The 25,123-nt window shown below is 39.3% G+C and overlaps 1 protein-coding gene across 1 annotated transcript in view; it reads left to right on the top strand.

The window, feature by feature from the left end:
• Positions 1-798: 798 nt before the first annotated feature.
• Positions 799-25,123, top strand: part of TYR (tyrosinase) — a gene marked incomplete at both ends in the record, with an annotated part of 40,780 nt that continues 16,455 nt past the window's right edge. The window contains 3 exons of the mRNA XM_084224749.1: positions 799-1,617; positions 10,440-10,656; positions 19,925-20,072. Of these exons, the coding sequence (XP_084080875.1) occupies positions 799-1,617; positions 10,440-10,656; positions 19,925-20,072 (1,184 nt within the window). The remainder of the gene's footprint in view (positions 1,618-10,439; positions 10,657-19,924; positions 20,073-25,123) is intronic.

Genomic DNA, 25,123 nt, shown 5'->3' with positions numbered 1-25,123 from the left:
TTGGCAGATTGTCTGTGTTTCCCACAAAACTGTGGAGAAGGCTGTCATGCAGACTTCTGTGTGTCATCAACTGTGAAAACGCTATCAATTCTAGCAGAAAAAAAATAATTTTCTTATTTAAAGTATATTACTTCCCTCACCTCCTTTTGCCATGTGCTAATCCGAGAAAGGCAGTTTACACTGAAATGTAAAAATGCTAAGTCAAATAATTTGTTCTGGTTCTGCCCTATGTTCGTACTTAATCTGACCATATTTTATTTTTGCTTTCTGTTAAAAAAAATAGTTTGCTCACAAATTCTTTCTTTTTTTTTATTTTTATGTCTGCTGTTCTTCCAATATAACCAACCAGATTCTGCCACATATTTATTTAACCAACCATTTACTCTAAAGCATATAATTAAACTAGGAATTCTAAGAACTTACAATTGATTCAGTGTCCAAGCTTTAATTTTACTTCCTCTCCAATTGCCAGGAGAGAGCAGTCATGTGCTGGGCAGAAGATGAAAGTTTATAATAAATGCCTGTATTTTGAAACTTGTAGGGGGTGGGGGGAAAGTCACTTGGCTTTCACTTAAAACATGTGATAATGAGATTAACCCTGAAGTGTATTCTGTGTGTAAATGCATGGTGTGTAGGAATGGGGAAGGACATTGAAGGGTGTGCTGCAGCAGGAGTCAGCAGTGAAGCATTCCTGGTGGAGGGGAGGAATTCCTTTCACACACAGGCCTTTGGAGGGGTCAGAGAGAACACTCCATGCACTGAAGCATAACGCTGATGCTCTCCTGCTGCTTTGTCAGTATGCTGCTATTTGCCCTGGGTTTTCTGCTCGTCATCCTGCAGCCGTCCGCTGGGCAGTTCCCCAGAGTCTGTGCGAACGTGCAGAGTTTGCTGAGCAAGGAGTGCTGTCCCCCCTGGGATGGAGATGGGTCCCCCTGTGGGGAGCTTTCCAGCAGAGGGTCCTGCCAGAATATCCTTCTCTCCCAGGCTCCACTGGGACCACAGTTCCCTTTTTCAGGAGTGGATGACAGAGAGGACTGGCCCTCGGTATTTTACAACCGGACATGTAGATGTGAAGGCAACTTCATGGGATTCAACTGTGGGGAGTGCAAATTTGGCTTCTCCGGGCTCAACTGCACTGAAAGGCAAGTGAAAACAAGAAGAAACATCTTCCAGCTTACGGCCAGTGAGAAGAACAAGTTTCTTGCCTATCTTAACTTGGCAAAGAACATCCCTAGCCAGGACTATGTAATTGCTACGGGCACGTATTCTCAGATGAACAACGGGTCCAACCCCATGTTCAGAGACATCAATGTGTACGATCTCTTTGTGTGGATGCATTACTATGCCTCTCGAGACACACTCTTAGGTGGGTCCAATGTGTGGCGGGACATTGATTTTGCCCACGAAGCCCCCGGTTTCCTGCCCTGGCATCGGGTCTTTCTGCTGATGTGGGAACGTCAGATCCAGAGGATAACGGGGGATGAGAACTTCACCATCCCCTACTGGGACTGGAGAGATGCAGAGGACTGTGAGGTCTGCAATGATGAGTACATGGGTGGCAGACATCCCACCAACCCTAATTTACTCAGCCCAGCATCAATTTTCTCCTCGTGGCAGGTAAGGACCAGCCAGGAAAGGGGAAGGGAATGACCCCATCTGATTTTAAGCACCTAGGTGAGGTGCACAGGATGGGGGCTTAGCCATACTGCCTTCCCTTAGATACTCCTGGAGAGAAAGGAGGCAACACCAGAAAGCAAATCAGACTTTTAGTGGATTTTTAACAGTTCATTTGTAACTTTGCCTCATTTCTTTCTTACTGTAGGATTTAGGTTGTTTAACTAAGAACATAAAAGTAAAGTGGAAGGGGGAAAGTTATGCTTTTGTGTCCAAACCTGGCCTTTAGCAGGTTAAACGTGCTTGACTCTGGTGTGCCAGTTAGGTCAGAGAAGCAGTATTTATGCACATAAATTTCTAGCACCATTGCAAAACAGTGGGTGACTGAATGATGGAAATAGAAGCAGATGCTTCAGAGGCTGTTCAGGCACTCTACCCCTCTCCCACTGTATTCCTCCCAACCTTGAATTAAAAACTATCAAATTTTACTAACCTGCTTTCAATGTTAAACAGACAGACAAACAAGTAAACCAAACCTTAAGAGCAGAGAAGAATCAGCTGTATAATTCACATCAGTAGTCCAAAGAAATAGAGAAGAAGTAATATCTGTTGCTCAAAGGACCTGAGAGGCAAATGCAAAAGTGATTCTTGGCAATTAAAAGCACTTCAAATGAGGCCATAAAACACGGTGACATAACATCTATATGTAAGTGATAAGGTCTCATGTAGCTGAATTATAGTGTCCTACTCTAACACTGAGGGCTTTATTTTGTCTCTTGCTCATCACTGCCACATTGCCTAAAATACAGTGACAGAGGTCTATCAGCTTCAATAGACACACTCCATCATGACAATGGCAACAGTTGCTTCTGCTGTTGAAGTCTGTGATTATGTTCATCTAAATCTGTCTTCCATTTATTTCTGCAGCAGCAGCCCAAATGAGGGTTGGGCAGTTTTAGTGATTTAACAGAGCGAGAAATTCAAGCAGCTCTGGGATATTCTGGCATATTACAAATCAGCACCCAACTGGGCTTACTGGGCTGGTTGTGCTGTATTTAGTCTTGATTTGTGCCTTCTGAATAATAGAGGGTGTGTAGACCTCCAAATTCAAGCATTTGGAGACAGAGTAACAGAACTATTTAAGCTATTCTGCGGCATACTTTTTTCTCCCTCAGACAGGAATCATTTCAGGGACCATTCCCAGGAGAATGTTTGCATAGAGCCACCCTGTAAAGTTATTTTATTGACATAAACATGGATTATTTGATGTCACTTGGCCTCAGTGCCTGAGAAATTTCCTGAACACATTTAGCTTAGTGTAGACATAGCCATAAAACAGATAAGAATACAAATATGCATTTTCCTCCCATTTACTAAAATTCTTCCTATTTCTAACAGCTTGAATCTGGATCAACTCTACTAGCTTAATTAGATTCTATTGTCAGAAAGAAGTGTATTTTATGCTGTTCTGCACTGAGCTGAATAAATGGTTGTGTGAAAAATGTGCATGTGGGGAAGTGGATAAAATGAAACCAGAATTGGACTGGTTACATGTGTCAAGTAGAGCTATCAATACAGTGCATTGGATGAGATAACCTGGGTAGGAGGAGACCGGTAATACACAGGAAACAGCAAATTTACTAGCAGGATTTTCTAAAAGACATGCAGTTGTCAGCTAGTTGTGTTTATTTTATTTTTTTTTTTTTTTTGTTTTGTTTTTTTTCAAAGGCTTTATTGTGTCTAGATTCTTAAGATATTTTTATCTTGACAATAAATACACAGAACATTTATGACATATTTAAGAAATAGCAAGGTTTATAATTTCTTATTTAAAATTAGTTCCCACTTATACATTCTTAAAATAAAGAGGTTTCTTTTATGGAACAAGTTGTTCAAAGAGATGTTTTTGTATAACTTTAAGAGGTGCAGCAATAAAAGGGATGCTATGTTTAAAACACATTCAGTGTTAATGTACATAGGCAAGAGCACTTAAGTTGTTTGCTGACATTTCCCAGGTATTTTCTGGAATGCTTATTACTTATATTTTTCAGCAACTTCTGGAAATGTTATAATTTTTTCAAAATTTCCAAAGTATGTGATAACTTTACCTTCAAATAGTAATATTTCCCTCTAATACCTTCCATCTATTTATGGCTCTCCCAACTTATCCTGAGAAAGAATGAAAGAGTTTGAACAGATCTGCATTTTCAGTCATGAGTTTGGGGTAAAGATATTTCTTTATTAGCATTGAATCCAAATTTTAACAATCGCTTAACAGGGAATAACAGTCAATACAGTAACTTCGAGTAGCACAAAGTAAGAGATCAAAATATCACTGCAGAAAATCAAAAAGGAACAAAAATAGCCTTAGCTTGAACCCGAAAACAGCCACAGATCTGCAGAATGCTCTGATTATCTAAGCTCTGTAGCTAAACAGCATGAGGGAAAAAAAAATAAAAAAGAAAAAGAGGAGGATCCAGAAATGTGAAGGAATTTGAAGGAATTTAACAAGAATGCTTTCAGCAAGCATTCAAAATAAAAAGAGGGCAAGAGTAACCTTGGAATAGCACATCAATAATATGGTGTCCTTTTTAGAATTTTAAGTGTCTTTACAATGCCTGCTATGTTAGGAAATGGTTTAGATTTATTTTAAAAAAGGTAAAGTGCCTATTTGCAGAAAAGCATCCTTCTTTCTTTTTTTTTTTTTTAATCCCAAAGAAAGGAGAAAATACTTTATTCCATTGAAGGGTTGCCATAGCAACGTGGATACCCATGGATACATGCTGAAATTCTTGCTTTCACCTTACTTTTTCTTCAACATGCTGCTGTTACCACTTGGCTGAGTGAATTATCCATCCACATTTTTCTCATATTTGTCATCTAAGTGACACTTCTGATTCCTGCCTCTTTTTTACCAGCAAGACTATCAGGAATATTTACTGGTTTTGTTTGTTTGCTTAGCTCATGTTTTAGGGTGGGTGGGAAGGGTTTTCTCATGTTTTCAGATACTTGTTTGTGATGATTCAAGTCTTACACTCAGCATTAGGACTGCATGAGACTTACTAATGCTTTAGCAATTTTTGTAATTCCATGTCAAATTATCAGAAAAATATATGGGAATTGGAGATATTCCATGACATTTTTAGAGGGTTTTTTTTTTTTGTTTTGTTTTAGTGCTCTTTACTACAACTATTCAAAATAATGTATTTGCAAAAAAAAAAAAAACCTGGTTGAAAATGTCCCTGCCCATGGCAGGGAGTTTGGACTAGCTGAACTTTAAAGGTCCCTTACAATAAAAACTGTTCTATGATTCTAAATAGTAGAAGGTTAAATTTTTCTCTCCTCTATGCTAGAACTAATTTCAAGAAACAACTGAAGTCAATGGAGTTGCAGATGCATAAAAGCTTACTGCAAATTAAAAGCAGAATCTTTCTTCTGGCAGTTAGTGTTAGAGTCTGGGAATCCCCACAGTGTGCTAGACATAGGATGAAGAAAATATAGTTGGAGAATCTAAGTGCTATTTCAGCTTGCTGTTGTGGTAAGCAGGATACACCACCAACTTCAGCTCCCCCTATTCTGTCTCTCCTAAGACTTGAGAGAAGCAATTGCATAACACGGAGAGCTGGCTGCTCTCAGATGTGCTGGGGTACGCCTGCTGCCAATTCTTTGTTGCAAGCATGGAAAATTTCCCTTAGCACTTCATTCCATATCACCCTGAAGAACCACTTACACAAAAGCAAAGCTACTACAAAAGAGAAACAAGTTACACAAATAGAAAATTGATAAAATGCTTCTGAACTAATAATGACAGTACTTTAGATCCATTACCTGAAAACATGACTTCATAAGAAATATGAATTCAGCTGTTCAGACACAGTTATTTAATTTTAAGTACATTTTATCAGGGAGTTGTATTGCTAGCTGAATTGCCTGACAGCATTATTTGAAAGATTATTCTACATCTACCTTTAAAAACTGCAGGAAATTTTCAGAAATACAAAGCCAGAAGCCAGCACTTCTTGATTCTTAGATCAGAAAAAGTCTTACATCCATCTGCTTATGGACACCCAAGGATCTCACAAACTTCCCTTTTTATTGCAACTTAATAGATTGTGGTGCCAGCTTCAGGCTGGTACCTTAAAAAGCAAGAGCCCAAATGGAGCAACTATAAAGAAAGAATTTATGAAGTGCGTTCTCAGCCATAAATGGATTATAAATTTGAAACATTTTCTGTTAAGGAGAGGTTCTTCTTCCCATGCCACCTCAGGACTGCAGCAGGAGGGTATCACAGTCTGTGCACAGCAGAAGCAGCCCCTTGGGTATCTATCCCCCACCTTGTGTCCCTGTGACTGGCTGTCCACGGGATCATGTGTGGGTGACAGTGCAGCTGGGGCCCTGGATGCTTGGCTGTCCACTAGTGTATAGCCGTGCTTGCTCAGGTGCCATGTAAAGTAAAAGATAAAGAATATACACCTCTACAGGTGTATAAATCAATATCTAGGTTGATTTCATAAAAACTGGGGTTTGTTAATAATTCACAAGCAGAAGAATCTTACCCTCTCTCTCCAGAGAGATGTGTCTGAGTGATTTCACGGTAGACATGGAGACAGCAGCAGTGATGGTACAGCCTGGAGACAGCTGCAGAGCTGTCAGACCAGGAGGTGCTAGTGAATACTTCATCAGCAATTGGTAACAGACTTTCCTGCTCCAGCCCAGCACCATTTTGACGTGCTTAATCATCTATAGGTTGCCCTTCAGTTCTGGGCTGCCTTCAAGCAAAAAGGTGAAATTCAACCAGTTTTTACTGAAGGCTGAGAAAATGCCTTGAAGTCCCCAGGTTTGTTTTAATGCTGTCAGTTCATGCTTGTATTATCTCCTTTCAGTTCGAGTTTCACAACTCCCCCAGTTTATGTATGTGCTATAGGGAGAAGAAACACAATTAAGGACCTCACCCTTTTAAATGTTTCTTAGAATTTCTTCAAAGCTTTGCATTGTATAATTTCTTTTCTTTAAATTCTCTTTATCCTTTTCTTTCAATTTTCTGCATGTTTAACTTTTCTGTTCCTGCCACGTTTCAGCAGTGTATGAAGAACCAGATAAAAGTATACACAACCTCTTAAAACCCTTTTGGTCTGCTACAGATACAGCACCTTTCAAAGTTCCACCTGTGAAAACAAGGTCCCAAGATACAGCTTGTATCTGGGGATTTCCTTGAATTTTCCCAGTTTGGTGAGTAAATGGCCTCTGGATGCCACTTAATTAGGATTAAATTATGCCAGGCCCTAATGCAGCCAAAAAAAGAGAAAAAATTAAACCTCTTTATAGCTGCCAAATGTTTTAAATCCAGTGTGAGAGCTGTGCTTTAATGAGATTCCCAAGCAAGGTTGTGAAAATAAGTGGAGAAAGACAGAGAGAGACAATGAATCAGTACAAAATATCTTTTGGTTCCACAACAGGTCTCCATTCTGGACTCCAGCTCAGGAGTCCAGACTTCATGTAGGACAAACAGGTGAGGGGAGGTGTGAAAAAAGGCAGTGAAGTGCCTACACCACATCTCTGTGGCTGACACACATCAGCAAGTCAAGTGGTTGCTCTGACTGGAGTCTGAAGTGGTTCTTTTAGGCTATCTAATCTGCAACACAGCACTATGAAAATTTGCTTCTGGAGGGGAGCTCAGGGGCCTCAGAGGAGAAGCAGTACAAGGGATCAGTTCTAAAGGATGCAGAGGTGTGGGTTAGCCCTTTGAGTGGCTCTACTGCCCAAATGAACTGAGAACTTCAGATCACTTTGTGAGTGAGCACCTATTTTGACACCATAGAGAATCCTCCTCCCAGTATTTAGTATTTATTACCAGTGTTGAATGCCTTTGTGAGCACAGATCTAATAAGCAAAAGTAACCCCAAGAAATCTGTCACAAAATTCCACAAGGCTTTGAATTCAAAGACAGCAGGCAAAAGACTGAACATCACTGAAATCTTCTGTAATGCAGTTCCCTTAATTTTGGCACAGGGGCTGGTCTGTGCAAGCAGTTGCAAACTAAAAGACAAAAGGCTTTCCCATTTGCCAGAGGTGTGAGACAGTAGCCTCTACAGTCTGTTTTCTAAGAAGCACTCTGCAGAGCTGTGTTCAAGATCTCAGCTGCAGTGCACAGAGGGATATTTTTTGCTGGGTGCTACAAGGTCCAGAAGCGATGCTGCATATTCTGGACTGCCATCTACTGGTATTTGCTCTGCTCACTACTTACATAAGCTTTTTCTCAGAGTATCTTCCTAACAATTTCCCTGGAACTGGCAAATTCACACAAGCAGGTGCAGCTGGGATTTGAAGATGTTTCCAGGATGAACTGAGAACTGAGACATTTGCTCAGGACTGTTCTAAAAGGGAATCAAATATCATGTTTTAACCAACATGTTTAGACTAGAAAGTATTCCTGCTGAAGGAAAATAAGGCAGATTACATCCAGAAAGAACCATTTGACTGATCTATGTTCCAGTATCACTTACACATTGCATGACTGTTAAAACAGAAAATTATACTTTCAGGATAGACCCATAATTAATATCACCTAAGTTAAATATTTCTGGAGAAGCATTCTGGTTAATTCTATGACCAGGCCTTAATTTTTAGGTCACAAAAAGAAATAGCAAAAAGTTACAGACAAGCATTTTCATTTCTGGGACTTATGTTGTGGCATTTCTTTACCATGACTTGTAGCATCTGGTTTCTGTTTAGGATGAATTTGGTTAGTTAGACAGTTAATGAGGGCTACACTAAAACATAAATGGAAAAAAACATTAGCAGTCAAAAATTTATAAGTCTCATGACATTAACAACTACATTAAATCCCACTGAAATGGATAAACAGAACAAAGGGGAAAAGTTTCTTTGTTTAGAGATATATTTAAGCTCATGCTTGAAGATTCCCCGTCTGAATATCTGAAAACTGGGTCTTGAACACAGCATGTGATTCCTCTTTAAGACACAATAGAGATATATCCCTAGGGCAGAGGGAAAACGATGAAAGATAGGAGATGGCAGGATGGAGAACCCAGGAGATATGAACCTAGATAAAGCCCATAGGAGAGATAGATACAAAATCCACACACAGGAAGCTTCTGAGCCAAGAAACAACTAAGAAAGAGGTTGAGCTTCACCAGGCAAAACACATCTGCCTTCATCACTAATGCACTTTTAGGGACACAGAACGGTACATTTTGATAAACAAATTACTAGAGCTTCTCCTGAACCATCCACCTATTTTCCTGCTAGTGGGAATCAACTCAATAATGCAAACTAATCATAAAACCGGCATAAACTATGCTTTGTGTTTATAACTGTGGGCCTCTCCCTGTCACTACCTCTCCTTTCTTGGTGTGGATTCTCAGAAGAGACCCTTTAGAAACACACTCCTGAGGTGCCTCCCTCTTAGAGGTGCAATCCTGACCCATTTGGTGAGCTTCGGGGGAAATGTGCTCATGCAACTCTCTGCTGGAAAACTACCTACAGCCTCCAAGGGCTCCTCAGTAGTTTTAACAGACATGGACAGACTGCAGCTAACAGAGCAGTGTCTAAGGATAAATTGCTCTGATAAGCTTTCTTATACTTTCCAAAAAAAGATGAGAATATTTTTTTCATCATATTCATATTCATAGAAAATTTATCATTTAAGAACTCCAGGTTCTTAAGGACTCTGTGTTATATCACCAGCTTCATCAAACATTATCTACAAATTTGTCATCAAATCACTTACAAAAGGATTCATCTGATCTCCTTCCACCCATTCAAAAGTTTATTCAGCAGCACATCAACTTGCCTTTGGCTCTGTCTTTAGTTAGTTCAGAAGCACATCTGAGCCTCCAGGGTGTGATTAATCCCACCCTGATGCAGAAATAGAGCATTAAGTTGAACACTCTTAATTTTGCTTCCCTTGCAAACTGCAGTTCAGAGGCAGTTTCAGCATTGATTTTTTTACTAATTTTATTTCATTGACTTAGTCAGTGGAGAGAGTTAGGCACCCCTAGAGGGAAGTACATCTCACCTACCAGACATCTGGTTTGGGAGAGCTGTATCACACTCAGGCGATGCTTCCCTCTCCTCTGACTGCAGAGGTCATGCTGAAGTGTTGCTTCAATCTCACAGTTTCTACGTAGCTAGTATGTATGAAATGAATCTCCCACCCACTTCTCTCAACAGAGAATTTCATGTTCTTCTATCTATCTCATTCAAAGCAGAGATGATTGCTTTCACACACCTTCTTGTTCGTTGTTTTGGTCCATGAAATAGAAATATACCTTCAGGATAAAAGAAACTGAGGTTTCAGTGTTAGATGTTTTCTCCCCTATGATGTTTCACTCACTAATGAGACCTATTCTTTCCCTACCCCAATTTCTCATTAACCACATTGATTACTTGCTAAGTGCAGAGTCCTGTGTTTTAAAGGGGTCTCTGGTGGTTTGGAGTTTTACTTGTTTTGGTGGTTTTTTCCAAAGGAATGCAAAACAATAGACAGTTAAGTTTGATTCAGAGCCTCAACATTACCTGCTGATAAACAAAGTAACTTCTGGGAATTCTGAGATGCTGTTGTTCTGCTTCATTCTCATAGACCCACCACTGAACTACCAAATGTGCACTGTATTAGAGGGCTGTTTTCTATTAAATAACCATATTATATTAAAATCATACACATAGAACATAGAAAACAATGTATATTCTTGAAACAAACTTATTGCATTGTGCATTTGTTTTGTTCTTCAAAAAAAATTAATCCAAGTACCTCTCTTTTTTTTTGTAATTGCAACTCCTCTAACAGAAAGTGTTTTATCCAGGTAATCTGCACTCGGTCTGAAGACTACAACAGCCAACAAGCTTTGTGCAGTGCCACAAGCGAGGGGCCTATAAGGAGAAATCCTGGGAACAATGATAAATCAAGGACCCCAAGGCTCCCATCCTCAGCTGATGTTGAATTTTGCCTTTCTCTGACTCAGTATGAATCTGGACCCATGGATAAAATGGCCAACTACAGTTTCCGAAATACTCTGGAAGGTAACGTGCTTTATTCTGTTACACCATTTCCAGCTGTAAATTGATTCTCTCTGGGGTTGGAGTCTTCAAACTCTGGGCAGTTTGAATTGATTTCGTGAAGAATAACTGTAAAATGGGAAAAAGTTATGCTTTCACCTGGAATAGCAGAAGACAGAAAGAACCGCATTAAAGGCATTTGATAACAAACTAGACACTAGACTGGATCTGACCCTAAGCCTGTTAGGAGATACTGTCTCCTGCTACAGTCAGCACCAGGCTCTGAAAAAAATTACAGCACAGCAGAAAAGGAGAACATCCAATAACCTGCTTGTACACAACCATGAGTAACCCTGTAACCATGGAGGGTGCATGTTTGCCCTAGAATTCCCTGTCTTCCAGGGACCAGGCTGGATAACAAAAGTGAAAGAGGATGTTGCCATCTGGCATGTTATGTCTACATCATTCCACTGCGAACTCCACAGCAGACCTTTTCCCAAACTCTAAGAAACATGGATTAAGTTATCCCTCAAAAATTACACTTAGTATAATTTCCAAAAGAATTTAGCGGTTTAGTTATCTAGCTATTTAATCTGTTTTGAATTTTCCTAATTGGCTAGTAAGCAAAAGTTCTTTACTAAAACAAATTCTTAATTATCTGTCTACTAAACTCTTTTGAATCTCATAAAATTCCGAATGAGCAAGGATAACACGTTTTACATTTAATAATAAATATATTTCTACAATATCATATATCAGCTGAATTAAATGTGATCAACTTTTGATCTCTCTGAGCTTTTGGTTTTCAAAGAACTGCAAAAGGCCATAACAATACAAAATAGGAGTAGTTGTGAGGATAAGAAAATAGTCATAAAGATGATAAGAGGGATGAAGCAACTCTTTTATGAAGACTGGCTGAGAGAGCTGAGGTTCAGCCTGCAGAAGTCTCCAGGGGTAAATTACTGGGGTCTCCTAGTACATTAAGGGGGCTTAAAAAAGAAGGGAGAGGGACTTTCTATATGGGGAGATGGTGAGAGGACAAGGGGCAATGGTTTTAAATTGAAAGAGTGAAGGTTTAGATCAGATATGAGGAAGAAATTTCTTTACTCAGAAGACAGTGAGGCACTGGCACATGTTGACCAGAGAAGCTGTCCCATCCCTAAAGTGCTCAAGGCCAGGTTGGTTTGGGCCATGAGACACTTGATCTAGTGAGTGGCATCCCTGCCCATGGCAGAGGGGTTGGAGCAAGATGATCGTTAAGGTCCTTTCCAACCTGAACCATTCTGTGATTCTAAAACAGCAAAAGTTTTAATATGTCCCATCTAAGTCTTAATGCAGTGTGGAATCCCATAAAGCTTTTTTGGGAAAAGTGGAAAATTTTCTTTTTTAAAAATAATCAGAAATTTAGACTTTGTCCGTTGCAGCCTAGAAAGAATCCAGATAGTAATTTTCTGCATTGCCAAACACAACTGCACTTTCTGTGCCTGAAAACAGAAACTACATGAAGTATTGGAAAGAAAAAGGTGACAGAACTGAGTAGAGGTTTGCTTACATTTTACTCCATGAAGTGTGTGAATCGATGCAAAGGAGTAGAGAAAAAGGAATTGAAGTAAAAAAGTAATGAATTACTGAGGACCTACCATCATGCTACTGGCATTGCAAACAAAAGCAAAAGCAGTCTGTGAGAGTTCTTTATTTTGCTTTTTTGACCTGAATTATATCAACCCAACTTCACACCACAGGACCACAAACATTGCTGCAACCAGCTTATTTAGATAACAAGATACTCAATGGCTATATGAAGTCAAGAATTCATGGTGAATGTTGAAAAAAGATGGGGGAAAGTTTTAAAAGAAATTTTACTGAGAAAAATACTTTATAATTGCATTAACTCCTTTCTTAAAAATGTCTAGATTAGTTTTTTGTTGTGTAAAAATGCCAAGCTTAGATTGGTGACTTGGATTTTCTGTCTCTGTGCCTACTTCTTTTTTATTGTGTTCTTACAAATGTGTTAGAACCTTTGTAGATCCTAACATTTTGTTCTTTTTCAAAGCAAAACATTTTTCAACCCTGCTTTACTTATTTGCACAATCTTGTGCCAATAAACCTAAGGTCAAATTCTAATTCTTTTTAGACCTTAAGGAAATCCAAAGTAAGTGCATTGACCTTATTGGAGTTACTCTAGGTTTACGAAAGGTGAACAGAGCTAAGCCAGTGACTGTAATTGAGCAGTTCCTGATTTACACCAATGTGAGATTTACACCTCAGTTTCAGTTCTCTAATGAAAAATACTTGTGATCACATAGAACATCCCCTTCTGAGCAAAACTTTGTGCTTTTTCATTCTTCAGTGCACTGGAACAAAGGCTGAAACTTTTAATCTTCAGAGGGGCAAGTATCAGCATCATTATGAGCAGATGACAACAAGGCAGGCTGAAATTTCTGTTTGACTAACAAAAAGTGCTGCTGCAGTGACAGAAATTATGTCACTGAAGAATTTATATCACAACGTCCATAAACAGAAAAGGTCAATATTGTTCAATAAAACAGTCCCATGAGGCTGTGCCCATGAATTGCCCTCTCTGTGACAGACCAGAGTCTGCTACGAATGAAAAACAACAGGTTAAGAGCAGCTTACACTTTGGGCCTGGAAGCAATTATTTTAAATAGGATTTGTTGATTCGTGGTCCTAACTAGGGAACACTGCTGACTTCATTGGAAACTTCATGGACACAAGAGAACAGAAAATCAGCCTAGTTTAAAAGCATCCAGAAAGTTCAGAAATGGATTAGCTGACTGCTAATTAAGTAATTTCTCTCTTCAGTTCAGTTTTGGAGTGTGATACTTTGAATGCTACTATCTAAGAGTAAGAAATGGCTGAAAAATTTAGACTTTCTTTTTCTTTATGAGCGGATTCCACAGTTGAAATTAGTTTATTCACAGCAACTTTAAATGAAAATCAAGGCCTTCTAAGTTTTGCACAAAGTCACAGAAGAACATTTAAAAATTCTAAAACCCTGTATCACTCATTATTCATGAATTAACTCATGACAAATGGTATCAAGCCAAACCATGTCATAGCATTCCATTGTCTGTCACAATTATGTATTGTTACTGCTATTTTGTCACGAAAAAATTGAATAAAACATCAAACATTTCAAAATGTAATTTCATTTCAAAAGGACATTTTCCTTTTTTTCTGAAATGAGAAATTTTCATCTGGAAAACTTTTCTCAGTATGTTCACAGCAATCCATAAAGCTATTGAAAAAATGGTTTCTAAAAATGAAGTTAGCCAACAGAAAACTTCTAATTGAAAAAGTTTCAGGCTACAGCCAACATTCCTCACCCAGCTTGAACTTCCACCCTAGGTACATTTATGCTGTGCACTGAGAAAATGTTGTCAACTTGTAAAGAGTCATTGCTAGAGAATTAGAAAGACTACTCAGCACAGATTGAAAACCTACCAGAGAAATTTTAAGAAAAAAATAAGTAGATGGTGACACGGTCTAAATTAGACAATCACAAACTTTGATTTACTCCAGTCACATAGGTCAAATTCCATGGATCTTGCAGCTAGCACACTCTAGAGGGATTACAGTAATAACACCACCTGAGAAAGTATGTAAGATTTAACCCTGAAAAATTTACTGTGAATTTGCCAATGGCATAAATACAGCAGAAATAGAAGCTAGAAGAACATCACTAACTTCAAAGAGCTTCAAGAATATGGCCTTAAAATTCTTATATTCCTCCTGTTTTAAAGCAGATGCATCTATCTGGCCTGAACTTCTCTAAAATGTGAAAACTTTATTAGAGAAAAAAATCATTCTCAGGGAGAATGGGGAAAAGTTAGACTTAGGTAGAGAACCATAGAATCATTAGATGCAAAAGATGTTTAAGATCATCGAGTGCAACCATAAATCCAACACTGTCATATCCATACCAAAATCACAGAATCATTAAGATTAGTAAAGATGTCTAAGATCTCCAAATCCAATTATTAACCTGCCATTTTCACTATTAAAACATATTTCCAGGTACCATATACAGATGCTTTGTAAACACTTCCAGGCATGGTGTTTCTACCACTTATCTGGACAGCCTGTTCCAATGCCCAGCCACCCTTTTCAAGCAGATATGTTTTCTAAAATCTACTCTAAACTTCCCCTGTGGCAACTTGAGGTAACTTCCTCTTCTGTTGCTTGTTGCCTGTGAGAAGAGGCTGTCCCCCACCTTTCTGTAGCCTCCTTTCAGGCAGCTGTAGAGTGATCAGGTGCCCTCTGAGCCTTCTTTTCTCCAGGCTAAACACCCCCAGCCCTCTCAGCAACTCCTCCCAGCCCTTGTGCTCCAGCCCCTTGCCCAGCTCCGTTGCCCTTCCCTGGACACGCTCCAGCCCCTCAATGTCTCTCTTGCAGTGAGGGGCCCAGAGCTGAGCACAGCATTGGAGCTGTGGCCTCAGCAGTGCTGAGCACAGGGGGACGGTCACTGCCCTGCTCCTGCTGGCCACACCCTGCCTGATCCAGGCCAGGATGCCACTGCCCTTCTGGGACACCTGGGCACACTCTGGATCAGCTGCTGTCAACCAACAGGTCCTTTTCCAATGGGTGGCTTTCTAGCTGCTCTTCCCCAAACCTGTAGCATTCATGTTGGGAACCACCACTTCACCTGGTTGAACCTCACACAATTTTCCTCAGCCCATCAATCCAGCCTGTCCACATCTCTCTGCAGAGCCTTCTTCCAGCCCAGAGGAGGGCAACAGGGGTAGTGAAGGGTCTGGAGCACATGTCTTATGAGGAGCTTCTGAGGGAGATGAGGTTGTTTAGCCCGGGGAAAAGGAGGCTCATGGGGCACCTTATCCCTCTCTGAAAGTAGGTTGCAGCCAGGTGGGGTTGGTCTCTTCTCCCCAGAAACTAGCAGCGAGATGAGAGGACATAGCTCCAAGCTGTGCCAGGAGAGATTTAGGTTGGGCATTAGGAGGAATTTCTTTACAGAAAGTGTGATTAGGCATTGGAATGGGCTGCCCAGGGAAGTGGTGGAGTCACCATCCCTGGAAGTGTTTAATGAAAGACGGGACATGGCACTTAATACCATGGTCAAGTTGACGTGGGATGTTTGGTTAACTGGATGATCTCAAAGGTCTTTTCCAACCTCACTGATGCTGTGATTCCTGGTTTCCAGCAGATCAACCATCCAGCTTAGTGTTTCCTGCAAATTGACTGGGAGTGCAGTCAATCCCCTCAACATGCAACAAACAAAGCAGAATTTGACCTTTAAAGTACCAGCTGTCCTTTCCACTGGCCTAGAAAGTCACACAAAACTAAAATTCATTTTGTAAGAAATACTGTGTTTCAGTTCAGAAAACCACTTGCAAAACTGTTATGGATATCTAAATAATGCTAGGCATGCCAGAGATGCTAAGCAGTTCCCCAAGATAATTAAAGCAGATAGGATTGTTGGAATGGATCCTCCATTTCTGTAGCACTTTGCAGTGCCAATGCTCTCCCAGCTCTACATACCTGCTGTTAAGTGTAGTTACAGCACTTCAGTCAGTGGCAAATGAGCAACTGAGGAAAACACTACCTGCTTTCTAGATAAAGTCCTGCACTTGACTGATGGTGCATGGGCATGTATGGTCTCTGATAGCAGATTGAAAAATCCACAATTAATGTAATTAAGTACTCTATTAAAGGATATACACCTGAACTAATTGCAGGCTGAATGAGAACCACCTAGATACCATCCTAAAAACTATCAGGCTGCCTTAATTTTTGAGCAGCAGCATTATTTTCTATTATAATAAACTTTTGTCTAAATTCCCACCTGACTTAATGCAGCCTGGCTCAGTAAAGCTACTTGAAATGCACTGAATCACTGTTGCTGATCAACAGTGTTAGGAGCAGGAGCAGAACAAGGTTTATGAAGCCCTAAAGTGATTTTTCTCTTATCCAAATCACTGGAGAAACTTCACTTCAGTGATGTATGTCCTGACAGCTATTTCTGATGCACCATTATCAACCAAAGAACGTCTCAATGTTACAGCTTCCTATACTGGCCAAGATGATTTAATAGCTTACTGAAGACTCCTCCATCCATTTGTCAGTCGCTCTCCCTCCTTTTTTTGGTCCATCACTTGTCCTCATCATTTCCTTATCTGAGAGTCTGCATTTTAGGGGCCTGGGAAAAAAACCTGACATCCCACACTCCAGGGTAGTTTACTGCCAGAATAGTCAGTGAAATCAGTTCACAAAAGGACTGACAAGGTAAAGTTAGTGCAGAGGAGAGGAAGGCACAGCATGGGGCAAGGCAGCTGGAGGAAGAAGAGCTCCCCTCTACAAAGATGAAGAGCTCTTATTTCAGCTCACTGCTTGTATCTGTAGTCTCACATCTGCTTTAGAGGTGATTTTACTGCAGCTACCTCAGCAAAGTTTCCTGTACTCTGAGAAAACTTTGAAGTTTTCACGTGTTCTTTTTGGGCGACTCCACTCTAGCATGTCATCCTGCATAACTGATGGTACTGAAGTGTTTTAAAAAGTCTGAAAGAATAAGATCCAAGCTAATAAGTCACAGTGAAATCACATCATGGCTTTTTTCCTGCTAATTTACAAATTTATATGGAGTTAAGTTATATGGACTTGAGATCAGATATTAGAACTTCTAACATGAGGGGTTAAACATGACATCAACTTTGACACTGAGTGGACTCACCCCAACTATCTGGAGCTGGAGGGTGCGGTTGCTAAAGCTGTTCCAGAGCAGAGATTTTGATGATTAAAATAAATTACTTATGTGCAGATGTTCCACGAAAAGCTGTCCAGAGCCAAAATTAGTATTCCATGTATTTTTATTAATGGTTAGATTGTGTTTAAAATGCATTAAGAAATGTAAGAAGCATCCAAAGTCTGATACCAAACATGTTGCTGTCTACGCAGACCCTGCAATAAGTTTTTTTCACCTTAAACATGCTTAAGTACTTAATGCAGTGGAACATAAGTGGAAGAATTGCTTCAGAACGATACACAGATATATGCTATCCAGTTAATATTTACAGAAATGTCCCAGTATTGCCAAATTGACTGATTCCAATAACCACGTGCCGTGGCCAGCAGCGAGAAATCCAAAATTGTTGCCACTTCCTCCTGTGAGTTCTGGACAGACTGCCAATGTATATATATTCTTTATAAGTAATATTTTACTCTGCTTTTCCCCCTGATTTGATAGCTAGAAAACATAGCATTCACCATCCTGCAGATTTCTCTGGGGCCAATTTTCACTTTGAGAACTTCTGTCCTTTGCTGTTTATGTGACCAAGCAGACTCCAAAATCCTGGACCTTATCTTAAGTACTTAAAATCTGCAGGTGTTAATGTGTTCTTCTTTGTTTCCTGAATCCAGAATTACTTTGCCCTAAAGTTTACAATATTCAAAGCAAGCCAACACTACCTTCTCCAAATGTCCTAATTGTATTTTCAAATCTGATTTCCCCTGAATTTTTCAAAAGCTTTGTCATACTGTAGACTCAGAAAATGGATGGCTATTACTGGTTTATTGGTCCTTAGGTGCTATAGTTGATTTGATTCTTCTTATGATTTGATTCTTCTTATATATACCAGTGGGCTTATGCCAGATGCTCTCCCCTTGTTTGAAGAAGTTGACTGACAACAAAAGGCCCAATGAGGGAATTTAGAGTGGCAAAGCAATGCTGTAATTTCACACAGAAGATCAGAGTCCCAGTTGGGTGTAAAACTCAGGTTTCCAAGTTCAGGGTATGACCCTACTCATAAGGCAACTCTAGCCTCATCTCAATCAATACTTTGTCTGACTCAGAGAGGAGCAAATCCAGAGCAAGACAGCTGAAACCATGGACCCAAATTCCATGTTGCACCTTAGGGTTTTCACAGGGAAGGGGTTTTTCATACTGGCTGTAGTTTAGTTCCCTGAACTGAACACCAACTGATAGTTAGCGCATTTTAGATTTTCTCCAAAGGGAATCCAGCTTGCAAAGTCAGCAATTGTCCTGTGGTGTGAGTAACAGTGTGAAATAGCAAGACTGTTGGGAGATTCACTTCAACAGTATATTACTGATTCTCATTCAAATGCTAGTTCTTCATTCAAATAAGTAAATAAAGCAAGTGTGCAAAGTCCATTAGGAATTTCCCATAGATAAAAGCTAATATCTTTATTTTCTCCACCTTGCACATATAATAAAATAAAACAATATTTGGGAAATACTGAGGATCAACACAATGATCACACTGTTCACAGCTCTTTTTATTTGATAATTAAATTGCGAAGAATTTTTAATGTGCCTCTATTAAGCTTCCTCATCCTACAGCTTACAGAAATTTTAAGAAGAAGACAACTTCAGTAACCAAATAAAAAATACAGATATGAGAGACTTTGTGGCATGGATTAAATATCAGAACTACCATCAGGTTCAGAAACAGATGGGGAGGACAATATTGCTTTCTCTTTCTATTCTCTGGGGAAATCTCAGAGAAGGATCAGATGGTTGAGGTGACTTTTACTAGGAGTCCTTGTAAGTAGGTTGGAAGCATGGCTGATGGGATGATGAGTAGGGCTATAACATCGGATTTAAATATAGACAGGCTACCAAGATAAAAACTAATGCACAAACTCATCTTCCAATATTTCCTGCTTGGGAGTTGGTCTGTGCAAACTCTTCCTAAAGCCCATCTTTTAAGTGTCCTCCAAAATAACAGCAGTCCACAGACTTCCATCCTGCAAGTCTGACTGTAAAAAATGATTGATTACTCATCAAATCCTTCTGTAGAGGCTATAGATCGTACTGTGTTGGCTCCTATCAATAAAAGAACGTGTTCTGTAGAGGCAAATATTAATAGATGACTGAGTATATGATGAGATAAAATCACCTGTTTTATCTTAGGAGCCTGTAAATATAGAGATTAAAAATTGAAATAAAGCAAAAAACTTTTCTCAACATAAATAAATGTCCACACATAAATGTCTATAGGGATTATGTTGCATTTTATCAGCCAGACAAAATAGAGCAAGAAATTTAAAAATATAAAGCAATTAAGCAGTACATTTGCTGACATGCTGCATTAGCTACACGGCAGGAGTTTTAATTTAGCTTATTTTAATTTCATCTTTGCTATGCCTTTGAAATATATTAGCACTCCTTTACAAGTTTTCCTAAGCTCTTGTCTAAAAAGCTGAATATAAATGAGTGGAAAGCAAGCACTTTGATCTTCACTGTTACTGGAAAAGGAATTATACACATTGTCATATCAGCATATGATTTTCTCTACAGGCTTTGCTGATCCACAGACTGCGATATCAAACCCGGCGCAAAGCGGTTTGCATAACGCCCTTCACATCTACATGAATGGCTCCATGTCCCAAGTACAAGGCTCTGCAAATGACCCCATCTTTGTGTTACACCATGCATTTGTGGACAGGTAAGTTTCATTTTCCTTAGTAAAACTAATTCATTATTTGGGTTTTTTTTTTCTTTCCAGTGAGGTTTTACCTGCACTTCAAAGAGTGCAAACATTTTACATTTTTTTATGCACACAACATTTTCAGACATGTAGAAAGGAACTATGCTGTTATTTGAAAGCATGTGTCTTTCCTAACCAGTCTGTATGTTCACTGGATTAAATATAATTTGATGAGTTGACAAATGCACTCAGCTTTTATTAAAAAGGTAAAAATAGTCCTTCAGTGATGTCACAATGATTAATATATATGAATGTGTATGTCAGGAAGTTTGGATCAAAAGTGAGTGACTCATTTTAACACGACTATAATCATTTGAAGCAATTCCTTTGCATTCTAAATGTCAGGGCTGTTTCAATTTCTATTCCATAAGGAAAATCTAAGCCCTCTATTCATAAATAAAGAGGAAAAAATTAGTATTTAAGTGTGACAAACAAAATTCTGACTGTTTCTTGATGAAAGAGAAGAGTACAGCTGTGCATAATGAAAGGAGAGCAAACAGAAGGACATCATGTTTATTAATAAGAAGGGGGACGAGAACACAGTTTTGCAAGAAACTGGTGAAATTGCTACATTAAGGGCAACCTTCCCAGATTTCCTTTCTCTGTCACTATAGTACATGTGAATGGCTACAAACAATTTACTCTGGACTGCATTTACACCAAATTGTGATGACTAAAGAGCAATTAAAAAAAAAAAAAAAAGCTAAGCCAAGAACTGTAAAAGCCAAAAAAACAACTCTGGTTCTGGAGCAGTTTGTATTTGCTTATCTATCTTCTGCTTTTTCTCCATTGAATGTTACCTGACTACTGCATTGCTTAGGGCGAAAAAACCAATATACAAACTTCCATAAATCTGCATGCTCAGGAACCGACTGTCTGAGACTCTGCCTGCATGCAGCAAGGTGCCTGTTGAGATGAAGACCAAAATGGTTTCTTCCTTTGGGCCACTGAGGCATGCAGCATAGGAGGGATGCAGATTACAGCTTGCAAGGCTCATCTTGCAGTCTCAGGCAGTTCACATCAAAACTCTTATATAAAACTTTATTCTATTTAACTAAAAAGCTAGTAGGTGGAAAAAGACAAAATTAAAGTTGGGCTTTTGCTCCTTATATATAATTAAAATATAAGAGGACTGAAAAAACAATACCGTTTATATCTAAAAAAATATATTTTATATATATAAAATAGATTATATATTTAATGAACCTAATGATTATATTACCCATCCAGAAATAAGGCATCAAGTCTAAGCAGGTCACCCAGACATCAGTGAAATTTTTCCTTCAATGGCTGACTTACATGTCTTCTGCTCCTCATATTGAAGGGTATAATTAGCCTTCTGGAGGTGTCAGTTTTGAAAATCTTTTATGCAAAAAGCTTTTATGCAAAAAGAGGACATTTGAAACTTTACATTGTGTAGATTAGCTGTGATTTAGCATATCCATGCATTGACTGCTTCACAGGATGGATGGATGAGGGTTTCAAGTCCGGTTAGTAAGCTCAAGTTGGTGCCTGGAAATTTACTTTCCAGCGTCTAAGCTATTAGAAAAAAAAAAGGATCACTTGAATACTCAGAGAAAGCGACCACAGAAGAGAAAAAAAATTTGTGCCATATCAAAAGAATTGTTTTCTTTAGACATTGACACTTGCAGGAGACCTGTGCACCTCTTAGCTCGTACTTGTTGCAGGCTTAAATAGCACCTTGGTCTTCATGCTGACCCTTTCCACCGAGGAATTTCAGTCATAGTCATGAGTCCCTGGAAATAATTCTTATAACTGTTGTTGTTATCCATTTTACAAGGCAAAATTATTTGCAAAAGATAACCTCATTAAACTGTACTAGTGTTGAGGAAACAAACTACTGCACAGGCTCATTGCTGGGGGGGTGATGAGATATGTATGATGCAACCTTATCCCATCTGTGGCAGAAAGGCATCACCAGTGCTCTGCAGCTGCTGTGACTATGGGCCTTAGTACACACAGATGTAAAATCTGAGAATAATGCTGCCTTTTCATGTAGGTGACAGCAATGCATTAGCCTGATTCGGGTTACTTAGCATCTCTATCTGTGACAGATTAATCATGCTTTTAGCTATAATTAATAAGTAGGTGACTGATAGGTACATACAGTGCATTTTAGAAAATCCTGTTCCTCTCCTACATCGACTTGAGGGGATGCAGAGAAATTCTTTTCTGAGAGGCAAGCGAGAATGCAAAGAATAGAGGAAGTGGGAGACAGCCTCCAGAGCAGCAGAAGCACATTTTTTGGTCCTTATCAACTTTTCTCATTAGGGCAGAATACTTCTGAGCTGACTGCTAACATTATATTGGGCCAATGGGCTTTTAACTAACTTTTCAACTGTATCTTCTGATGAGAACAGCAACCACAGTTCTGCTGGGTTTGCAGAGACAGGGAGCAGCTCTGTGTCAGGAAATCAGGAATGGTCATGCACTTTGAGCATCCAAGTAGGATCCCACAGAGAAATTTCCTCACTCCACTGCAAATTCCTTGGGTGAAACCCAGCATGCGGCTTTCTCTCCCAAACTTTCATCCCCTGGAGATGTGTTTCCTTCCCATTGATTTCAATGAAGCTTTTGAGGAGCTGTGGATCTGAGCTTGAGCTAACCCATCTGTACAGTGGGAGATATTAGATGCCTACGCAGCAGGGATGCTGTCAGGCTAAATGTATTAATGACTGTGAAATGCTCAGTTACATCCATAATAGGAGTGATAGCAATAAGGCAATAGATCATTGGAACTGATTTTGCATGGAAACATATGGTACAGAGGAGGATAAACAAGTGTATACGGAGCCTGCTGACAGGTGTGAGCCAAATGTTAGGAGTTGCTTTCTAAACTGAGCAACAGGCAGCTTACCATCTGCTGTGCCTCACCTTCCCTGCCCAGGCCTGATGCACGAAAGGAGGGAAGGTTAGATGAAGCAGAGGTGCAGCTGAGATGGCCCAGGTGAAAGAAAAAAGCATTGGCTTGTAAACAGTTCCATAACACTTCCATTTTTTTTTTTAGGTCATTCCCTCTCAGTAGTGCAGATGCATGAAGGTACCCAGGCAACAGCTTTCTTAGCAATGATTAATCAGCCTCCTTGCCTTCTTATTTGCTAGAAGATGAAGGGATCAAATCTAAGTGTTTGGTAAAAGCAGGTGACCACCCTAAAAATTATTAATTATTAATTTAATGAGTTAAAAAATAAAAAGAAAAATAGATGCAACAAAATATACATTCAGCGAAAACAAGAGCTTTTTTAGCTCTCCAAAGCATTTCTCTTAATTGCAAATTTCTTTACTATTCAGATATGCTCTACAGTCAGCACAAGGGAATAGCAAGGGAGGAGTCAACCCACACAAGCTGTAAGGAGCAGCTGCACAGGCCATGAAAGCACAAGCCCACAGTCCCACTTGAGATCACTGGGGTGTTTTCTGTGCTCAGAGAAGGAAGTCTTCCCTCTCTGCTGGATCTTTTAGGCATTTCATCTCTAGAGGCATGTAGTATTTTCATCTGTTCACCCTGCACTTCTATCATTTGATTATTTCAGCTTTCTTCTCCCTTATATGTTTCATACCTCTATAACTCTGGGTTTCCACACCACAACCCAACAATTTCCTTAAGAAAAGCTAAATAGAAACAGGGAATAGAAGTTGTCATTAAAGATCTCCTTACAGCTTTATGCCCATGCAGCAGCTAATGCAATAGGGCCTCAGTCCTCTTCTTGTTCCTAAGTTCTGCAGCAATGGGCAGGATTTATTACAATAATGTGGATGGCTTCCAAAGATTTTAGAACAAGCAATTTAGAAATAATTTGCTGAAGACACACAACAGATGTGTAGGATATCAGTCTCTCACCTCTCTAAAGCCGAGTATTTGTTAGACTATTTGCATATTAGTCTGGAGCTAGATCCAGATTGCCAGTTCTAGTGATGCCATCTTCACAAGACCTGTTTTCTCCAGCTATCATAAATAACTGTACAGCTCAGAGTGCTGCTGCAACCACCATCACATTAACTCAATGCTCTTCTGAACTCCAAGTGCTCTTCTCTGTTCATTCCCTTCTGCTGCTTCTTTGCTCTCTTCACACCTGATCAACTGGTTTCTATTGTGAAGGCCCCTCACTACTGAACCCAAATCACAGTTAAGGAACTCATGTACCCCTCCAAAATGGTCATTATACCATTCCCTACTGTACAACTTTTTGGCATTCAGGAAAGTCCCTCCATACTCCTCTTTAGTGAGTAGACTGTTGCATTCCAAGGCATGGGTGCCTGGTCCTCCTCTTGTTTGTTTGCATCTCTCTGTTGTGCCTTGTCCTGCAAAAGTGGGAAAAGTGATTTTGTCACAAAAAATGCTTTAACAAGAGAAAAATTGATTTTCACTCCCAGATGTGAAAATAAAAGTTACTTATTTTTACTCTGTTTTTAAAACAGAACATTTTCATTTTCTCTTGAGCGTCATCTCAGGGTTTTTAAACCAAAAAATGGCACAAGAAAAAAACAAGTTTTTCCCTTGTTTTGAAATGTTGACAGGATAAAAAAACTTATTTTAGAAATTAAAAAATATTTGTTTCCAGGATTTGGAACATTTGGAGAAAATGCATTCAAAAAGAATCATCAAAAATTCTTGTAAGACAACGTTATGTTTCCAGACTTGTTTAATACATGAAATAAGAGTGATTCTTTACCCTGAAATGTCTCCAGTGAGAGACAGCACAGATAAACCATCAGGCTGAGGAATTATTTTCTCCCTTTTGTATTCAAAAACTTATAAACACCAAAACTTTTGACTGAGGTGCAGCTGATATGGGAATTGTAGTACAATAATATATCAGCTAACAATAAAGCAGTTTAAAACTTCAAAAATCATATTATAAACACAAATTATATGATTAATTTTATTCCTTGATATGGGCACAGCAAAGCTGTTACTGCTTTTTGAGGTTACATTTGCAAATGACACAGCCTGGAAGTCATGTTTTTCTGGAGCTGAATGAGCTACA

The sequence above is a fragment of the Fringilla coelebs genome (assembly GCF_963513975.1).
Source record: "Fringilla coelebs genome assembly, chromosome: 2".
NCBI lineage: Eukaryota > Metazoa > Chordata > Aves > Passeriformes > Fringillidae > Fringilla > Fringilla coelebs.
Note: the sequence above shows the minus strand (reverse complement) of the source record. Positions and strands in the feature narration are given on the sequence as shown.